The sequence below is a fragment of the Sorex araneus genome, chromosome 1 (genome assembly GCF_027595985.1).
Source record: "Sorex araneus isolate mSorAra2 chromosome 1, mSorAra2.pri, whole genome shotgun sequence".
NCBI classification, from domain to species: Eukaryota; Metazoa; Chordata; class Mammalia; order Eulipotyphla; family Soricidae; genus Sorex; species Sorex araneus.
In genome coordinates this window covers 441488643-441497387 of record NC_073302.1, presented here as the reverse complement: position 1 = coordinate 441497387, position 8745 = coordinate 441488643, and the positions used below count along the sequence as shown (strand labels likewise).

Here is an 8745-nt window from a genome sequence, read left to right as displayed (position 1 = left end):
CCCACTAACGAGGTACGAGCTTGCAGTGACGCGACTTCTGGCAGAAATTTCTCTGGACTTAATTACTGAAATACCAGAAATCCAAAACCACTCATGCTCTTCATTCTCAGCAATGGAAAACAAATTATTAAATGATGCCTTTTTGGCAGATCTGATTGTTGGGGGGGAAATTCCAAATAATAATAGTGAGTTTTCTGTTGAAATATTAAATGTAATCAAAGTAAGAGAGAGTAAAGTGAAAATCATCAGCCACACAGGCGGGGTATGGGAGTTATATGGGAGTTATACTGGGGTTCTTGGTGGTGGAACATGTGCACTGGTGAAGGGATGGGTGTTTGATCATTGTATGACTGAGACTTAAACCTGAAAACTTTGTAACTTTTCTCATGGTGATTCAAAAAAAAATTTTTAATAAAAATTAAATTTTAAAATAAGTTCTCAGGCACCTGGACGTGTTTTTGTCTAATCCAAGCTCAGGGCTTCTGCTGTGGAGTTGCTGCTCTTGCCTAGCAAGGCAGCCCGCCAGCTGGTGTCAATAAAGACTCCTCCAAAGTCTATTTTCTTTTTAGTATCTGGTAGTCTTTCAATTGCCTCTGACTCATTTCACTCAGTATGATATTCTCCATGTCCATCTATGTTTAAGCAAATTTCACGAGTTCATTTTTGCTAATAATTGTATAGTATTCCATTGTGTAGATGTACCGTAGTTTCTTTATCCACAAATCTGTTCTTGGGCACGTGGGTGGTTTCTAGTTTCTAGCTATTGGAAACAGTGCTGCAATCAACATGGAAGTGCAGATGAATTTTCTGCACTTTTTTTTTGGGGGGGTGATGGGAGTGGGGAGGCACCTAGGGCATATTCCTAGGAGCAGTATTGCTGGGTCATATGGAAGCTCAATTTCTATTCTTTTGAGGAATGTCCTTATTGTTTTCCAGAAAGGCTGGACCAACCAGGATTTCCACCAACTTTTTGTGCTTCCTTTACCTTGTGAAGAGAATAGAGCATTAACAGAATTAAATTAAATGAAGGCCAAATGGTGAGATTCAAGTCCTAGCATACTTTTAAGAAGATAAGACCTCAGAAATCCTATATCTGGGGAGTTATGGAAGAAAGACCTCACACGTGAGGATCAGTGTGAAGGCCGCTTTCTGGAAGCAAGGAAAACAGGCGTCAGATGTCTGGTGTCATGCATTCTTAGTTTTGATCATTAATAAAGCTTGGTGTCCTGGAGTAAGGAGCTGGTAGTTTCAGTGTATGGTGAGAATCTTCAGCAGGAACGCCAATTATCCATATGTTATATCTTTGGTATGCATTATTGGTATTATCCCCTTCTTTATTAAAAAAAGGTATTAAAATTTCTATTATTGCTATTTCAAGCCCATGCTCTTTCTTCCTTAAATATGTATCCTTCTATGTCTCTTTGCTTGCTTTTCCAAGCTCACATTCTAAGGAAAACACATATTCCTCTTTTTCTCTTCCTTTCACATCTTTCTACGTAATTTTTGTTCAACAAAAACTTGCCTCACAAAGAAGAGAATTGTTAAAAAAGAAGAAAGTGTTATGAAACTTTAGAACACATTGAAAGCAGTAAAGAGAAGAATTTAAGAGGTTAAAACAAATTTGATAAAATCTTATTAAATCCTTCTAAAACATGATTAACTTTGAACAATTTATTTAAAAGTATCTTTAAGTCTTAAAGCAAAAGCAAAAGATTTATTCAACAAAGGTTTCAATCCACATGAAGGTAAATTTGCAGAGATATTTAACTGATATTTACAATTTGATATTTCTTTCCATAATTTGTCTTTATATTTTTATCTATGAAAGAGTAAGAAGAAAATCAAAGGATCAAAGACAAATGAAAATAAACCTTCAGATTCTGAATGCAGATTTGAGCTTACAAGAAAAGGAGGGTGTCCAATAGAGTCAATATAAAATTTAAACAAAAGTGCAGAATCCAAATCTTGCTTGGGTTGGTGTGATTTGTGAAAATCAACAAAATCATGAATAGGACTAAATACACCATGCTCACTTAAGCTACAAAATAAGTGTGAAGATGTAACTAATTTATAAGGAAAACTTCTTGAGAAATTGGTTGAATTAAAAATACAGTGATGAAAAGCTTTAGTTTTAGTAGTGATGTTTGAATTATATTACAAATACAATTAAGTCTATTAAATTATACATTCAAAAATGGCTAACATTGCAAAATTTATATTTTAATATATTTTACCAAAAATGAAAGATACTATAGTGAAGTCAGAGATGCTTAATATATTAATATCTAATTTGCTATTTGAAAATGATAATTAAATTCAATTAACTTACCTGAATAAATATTATGTAATTTATTTCAAGTGTTATCACATTTAAGACTAAGGCAAAAGTGGTGCTGAAGGTTCTAAATTTCTATTGCTTAAAAAAAAGAGAAAAAGAAACAAATTGTGTTTCTCCTGGGGGAGATAAGGATATTTCACAAATGACTAGCATGTGAGAAGGAGTCTTTCTTCATTCTAATCCACATGTTAAAAAGTCAACCTTAATTGGAGAATTCATTTCTCTACTTATTTCTCAAGCAAATGTCTTTGATGAAATTATGAATCATTTCTTCATATAGTGATACTCTAAGGTAATGGGCAGATAGTGATCAAATACTGTTGGACACCAGAGATCCAGGGAAGAGGTCTTGCACCTAATGAGGTATAGACACATAGAGAAAGATGCTTTGATCATGTGGGAAAATTCTTTATTCGAATTTTAATTCGACGTATCATAATTTTCAGCCTATGGTCTTCTTTGTGGAAGCTCTCTCTACATTGACCTGAACTCCTTCTTGGTCTGGAAGACACATAGCAAGAGGCGACTGCAGTCTTCATCCTTTATCCCTTAGTTTCTCCAAAGCCTTCTGGAAAGCTCCCATGACTTCTTTATTTCTCAGACTGTAAATTAAGGGGTTCAGCATGGGTGCTACCAGCGCGTAGAAGAGCGCTACCATCTTCTCCCCTTCCTCGGAGGAGGCTGAGCGTGGTCCCAGGTAGGTGAATATGGTAGCCCCGAAGCACATGCAAACCACAGCGAGGTGGGAGGCGCACGTGCCAAAGGCTTTCCTGCGCCCCTGCCTGGAAGGAATCCGCAGGATGGCAACCACGATCCGGCCGTAAGAGAAGAGGACCAGGGAGCAAGGAAGCATGATGACCAGAAAGCCCGAGATGGCCACCATGACCAGGTTGAAGGAGGTGTCCACGCAGGCCAGCCGCACCACGGCTAGAGTCTCGCAGGCAAAGTGGTTCACGACGTTGCGACACAGAGGGAGCCGGAAGGTGATGACTGTTTCCATCAGGGAATTCGTGAAACCACCCACCAAGCAGCCGGCAGCCAGTCCCAGGCACACCCCTCCGTGCATGATGACTGTGTAGTGCAGTGGGTGGCACACGGCCACATAGCGGTCATAAGCCATGGCACCCAGCAGGAAGAACTCGGAGCCACCCAAGGCCAAGGACACGTAGAGCTGGATCATACAGTTGAGGAATGGGATGGTCTTGCGAGCTGAAAGGAGGTGAACGAGCATTTGTGGGGCAATGCTGTTTGCATAACAGAGATCGACAAAGGATAAGACACTAAGAAAGAAGTACATGGGCGTATGGAGCCTGCTGTCCAATCTGATCAGAAAAAGAATGAGGACATTTCCCACGATGGTCACTAAGTACATAACCAGGATCAATACAAAGAGGAATATCTGAATCTCCCAGACACGAGACAGCCCCAGGAGAATAAACTCGCTCACCCAGGCCTGGGTTTTATTTCCCTGGTCCATTAGTTTCTTAGAACTTAACAAAAAATGACACAGTAAATTACGGAAATGCAGGACTAGTGACTCCAACCATTAGGAGACTCTATCCACTAAATGTTTAGTCCTGTGATTCAGCCAAATCACCAGCCAGACTGATTGAGCATTTCCATAGATGAAGAATGCAAGAGGACCCAGTCTTGCAGCTGAAATCACAGAGGAAAAAAATGTTATATTCTTGGAGTTCAATTGGTTGGAAACTAATTTGTTTTCTCAAACATCGCTCATAGATGGTAGAAATAAACTAATGAAGGATTTAAGATTATTTTTACTCAATTTAGTGTTATTATGAGAGATAATACTTGTCTTTCTATTAAGAAAATTTTGTTACACATGAAAAATACTTTACTGAGTCCTAAATGATGTTCAGGACCATCTAACCTTGTTCTTGTGTTGTATGTCAACAGCTGACATAATCCATCTCACTTCACCTCAGTGGAATATCTCCATGAAACCCTGGATGTTTTAAATAATATTATTATACTTCTTATTGCTATGAACTTAAAAATACTTTTTGGAAATGACCTTATGAGAGCCTCAAATGGTAAGTATCTTTCCACCTTCCTTACACAAGTGGCCCATCTGGGTAACACTGACCAGGCTGGTCAGTTTCAAGAATCAGGTATTGACTAAATTAAGGGTACACAAAGCAGCTAAAATTCATCTTGTACAAACTTCAGTAACAATTTAATAGAGAGTTCAATGGTATCTTATTACTTAATAGTGAAATTTTCTTGGGGGAAAACAGTTTATTCCATTTATAATACAATACTGATCAGTCCTTATCAGGGAAGATTAAAGGATAGAAGATCAGATCTTAATTATAGAACATATGATAGAAGTATACCCATGGCATATTTGATATGCCAAAAACAGTAACAAGTCTCACAATAGAAACGTTATTGGTGCCCACTCAAGCAAATCGATGAATAATGGGATGACAGTGACAGTGACAGTGAACATAATTAGTAGTATTTTGACCCCATGGCATTTCCTCTTTGTTTCTCATTTACAGAAAAAACACGTTAAGTCTAACCAAAATATACAGATGCAGTATAAGTATTGGAGGCCACAGTGACAACAAAAATTGGTATTTTCAAAGTCATTATTCCAATTATTTCTAGACTATTCATGCTATTACAGTTTGTCAGTACACTATAGTTGCTTTTATCAAATTCCTCTGTTTCATTTTTAAAATAGGAGGATGTTTAGAGATAATCCCTTAAATGCATATGGCCTCATTATTATAAAATTTATTATGATGAAGATAATATTCAAATACTCATAAAATAGTCATGATGCTGTAACATTGAAGGCATAAATAACAAAGGATTTACTAAAAACAGAACTTTTTGTTGGAATCCATACAGATATAGTGGAAATGAACAATGAGCAAAACTATCCAAAATCTTCTATGTCTTTCAGTTGCCCATACCAAAATTACTGGTAATAAACTACTTGATTGACAAGGAAATGAGCACTTAAAAACGTAAGAGTTTTGGGATAATTGTCATCTTGACAGTATTAATTCTGTCACTCTATGAAGAAGAGATGTGTTTCCATTTCCTCATGTCCTACTTTGTTTCTTTTGGTAGTGTTTCATAGTTTTCTTCGTATAGTTTTTTACCCCTTTTGTTAGAATGATTGCTAGGTACTTGATTTTCTGAGGCACAATTGTGAATAGCATTGTTTAAAATTTATCTCTCTTCTATTTCATTTTTTGCATGTAGAAAAGTCATGAATTGCACATTGATTGCCTGCCACTTTACTTTGTACATGTTTATTATTACTAGAGGTGTTTTTTTCAGTCTTTGGGGTTTTTTAGGTACAGCATTAGGCCATCTGCAGGCAGTGAGAATTTTAATTCTTTTCCTATCTGGAAATATGACAATCTTCACCAAAGCATTAGACAGATTCAATGCAGTCTAAAAAATGCCGCGACATTTTTTAAAGATATAATTCAAACACTGTTAAAATTTATATGAAATTGGGGCTGAGAGACAGCACAGTGGGTAGGGCGTTTGCCTTGCATGCGGCTGACCTGGGTTTGATTCCCAGCATCCCATATGGTCCCCTGAGCACTGCCAGGAGTAATTCCTGAGTGCAAAGCCAGGAGTAACCCCTGTGCATCGCTGGGTGTGACCCAAAAAGAAAAAAAAACAAAAAATATTTATATGAAATAATAGAACCCTCTTGTAGGATAACATTGAGTTTGTCCTTTCAGCCTTGCTGCAGGGAACTTAGTTTACCTTAAAGCAATGTCCTTTCTGTATGGACACAGGAAGATGGTTAATATTATGCTTTGTTACTTGGGAGTTGATTGACTCCAATAATATTTACTCCTGGGCATCTGCTTTCTCAACTCAGTTGCCCTTAGTTCCTAGCACCCCAAAAGCAGGGTCCCAATGAGGGACAGAATGGACCCAGGGCAAGCTGTGAGCTACCCTGGCATGGAAATGGGTCAGGCCAAAGCACCACAATACTCAACTATAAGTTTAGAACATGGTCATAGACAAATGCTGTCATGATCCAAAAGTAACGATGAGACTAGGACCCTGCTGGGGTTAGGAAGACTAAACTGGCCTGAGGACTGTGGACTAGAACATATAGTGAATATCCTCAGGAGGAACCAAACTTTAAGTCTGATATATCTCTTACTGTGGTCATACAGTATGACATTGCTAGAAATATTAAAAGTAAATTTACTATAACTAAGTGGATTACTAGCTGAGGAAGGAAGAAAGCGACACCCTTGTTTGGATCCCACCCTTGAGTGGATCTCCTAGTAATCTGAAGTAATCTCCTTAGATGAGATTTTGTTAATCTCCTGGAGAAATGGTTTTACCCTTCTTTGTTGATTTGTTAATGTTCAACCCACCTTTGTGTCACCACCCTATGTGATTGCTATATAAACTAAGACTCTAAGAGAAGGAGAGAGGCAAGACAGAAGCAGCAGAAAAGACACAGAGGAGAGAAGACACAGAAGAGGGGCAGAGTTCAAGACGGAAGCAAGGAGAAGACACAGAGGGAGAAGAGACAGAGGCAAGACAGAAGACACAGGTGAAGACAGAGAAGAAAGAGGGAAGACACCTAAGCAGAGAGAAGACACAGAAGCAGAGACAGAGAGAAGCCGGAAGAGACGAGCGGAGAGACTACAGAGACAGAGACAGAGATAGAGAGACAGAAGAGAGCACAGCAGCACACAAAGAAGCAGAGAACAAGGAGGATCCATCCCAATCCGGTCCATACACAGCAACTTGAGAGCACCGAAAGCGAGCAGCATGAGAGAGAGCACTGCCCCGAGAGCCCGCAAAAAACACAACACAACACACACACACACATCACATCCTCCAGTATGCGCACGTTTGCAATTTTTTAAACCCCCTAACTAGGCAAACAATCCTAGAAATAAAGAAGATGAGAGGTGTCTTTGTCCCCAACTTCAAACTATACTATAAACCTGTAGGTATCAAAACAATATGATACCGGAATAAGGACAGACTCTCAGACTAATTAAATACAGTTAAGAACCCAGAGGCAGATTCTCAGGTATATAGACAATTAATCTTTGATAAATGGGTAAAAACATGAAACAGACCAAGAAAACTCTCTTTAACACATTATGTTGGGAAAACTGGTCAGTCACATGCAAAAATAAATAAACACACACCCCTTTTTAACACCATAAACAAAAGTTAAATAAAAATAGATTAAAGATCTTGATCTTACACCTAAAGCCATAAATAATACTGAGAAAATATTGGCATGTTCATCACATGTAATCTTCAATGATTCAATGTCATTACAAACCTGGCAAGTGCAAAGATAAGCAAATAGAATTACATCAAACAAAGAAATTAATGCACCACAAAGGAAACAGTGCCCAGAATAAAAAGATACCCCACAAACTTGTAGGGAATATTTGTCAACACGATCAAGGGTATATAAAGATTCAAGATATATAAAGCTCTGGTAGAACTTTACAAGAAAAGAACAATCCCATCAAAAATGGAAGGGAGAGATGAATAGATATTTCCTCAAAGAAGGCAAACAGATGGCCAAAAGCAAAGAAAAGAAAAGAAAAGAAAAGAAAACTTTCTTTTCTACATGAAAAGAAAATGCTCGGTATCACTTATCATCAGGGAAATGCAAGTCAAAACAATGAGATATCGTCTCATACCAGTGAGAGTGACACACATCACAAAAAACAAAACAATACTAATGCTATGGATGTAGGAAAGAAAGGGCCCCACTCACAGCTGGTGGAAATGTCAACTGATCCAGTCTTTTTGGAAAACAATATGAACATTTCCAAAACGGGATTGATCTCCCATCTGACCCAGCAAATTTCACTTCTTGGCACCTACCCCATGGGTTCAAAAACTCTATTCAGAGTAGACATTTGCATGCCTATATTCATTTCAGCATTAATCACAAAAGCCAAAGTTTGGAAACAACGCAAGTGTCTAAGAACAGGGGCCTGAATAAAGTGCCTATTGCACATATACAACAATAAAATATTACTCAGCTACAAAAAGAGATAAAATCATGAGATTTGCTACAACATGGATGAATCTCGAGAAAAAACCTGCTGGACGAAGCTAGTCAGGAGAGAATGTTTTCTCCAAAATATGGGTGGCAAGGAAACATACTAAGAGAACAACAAATGCCCAAAGGAAACTGAGAACTAACCTTCAGTATGAAATATCAAAAATAAAACCTAACACGTACCAAAGTGTGATTCATTGTCTCTAAGAGCATTTCTGTTCTGATTTGTTATTAAATAGATCATCAGCTATTTGTAAGACTTGTTCAAAGCAGCCGTTCTTCTTTCTTCAGTGCTCTCCAGAGGCTCAAGTGTCACTGTGATGTGCTCATCCTCCTGGCTCTCTCTTGG

At 38.0% G+C, this 8745-nt stretch overlaps 1 protein-coding gene across 1 annotated transcript; it reads right to left on the bottom strand.

Annotated features, from left to right (window-relative positions):
• Nucleotides 1–2873: 2873 nt before the first annotated feature.
• On the bottom strand, nucleotides 2874–3815 carry LOC101554215 (olfactory receptor-like protein OLF3). The gene has a single exon (XM_012932659.2). It carries the CDS (start codon nucleotides 3813–3815, stop codon nucleotides 2874–2876), a length of 942 nt encoding a protein of 313 aa, XP_012788113.2.
• Between the last annotated feature and the right edge of the window lie 4930 nt (nucleotides 3816–8745).

Coding starts and splice junctions, on each gene's coding strand:
- LOC101554215 (XM_012932659.2), bottom strand. CDS start 3,815: ATGGACCAGGGAAATAAAACCCAGGCCTGGGTGAGCGAGTTTATTCTC.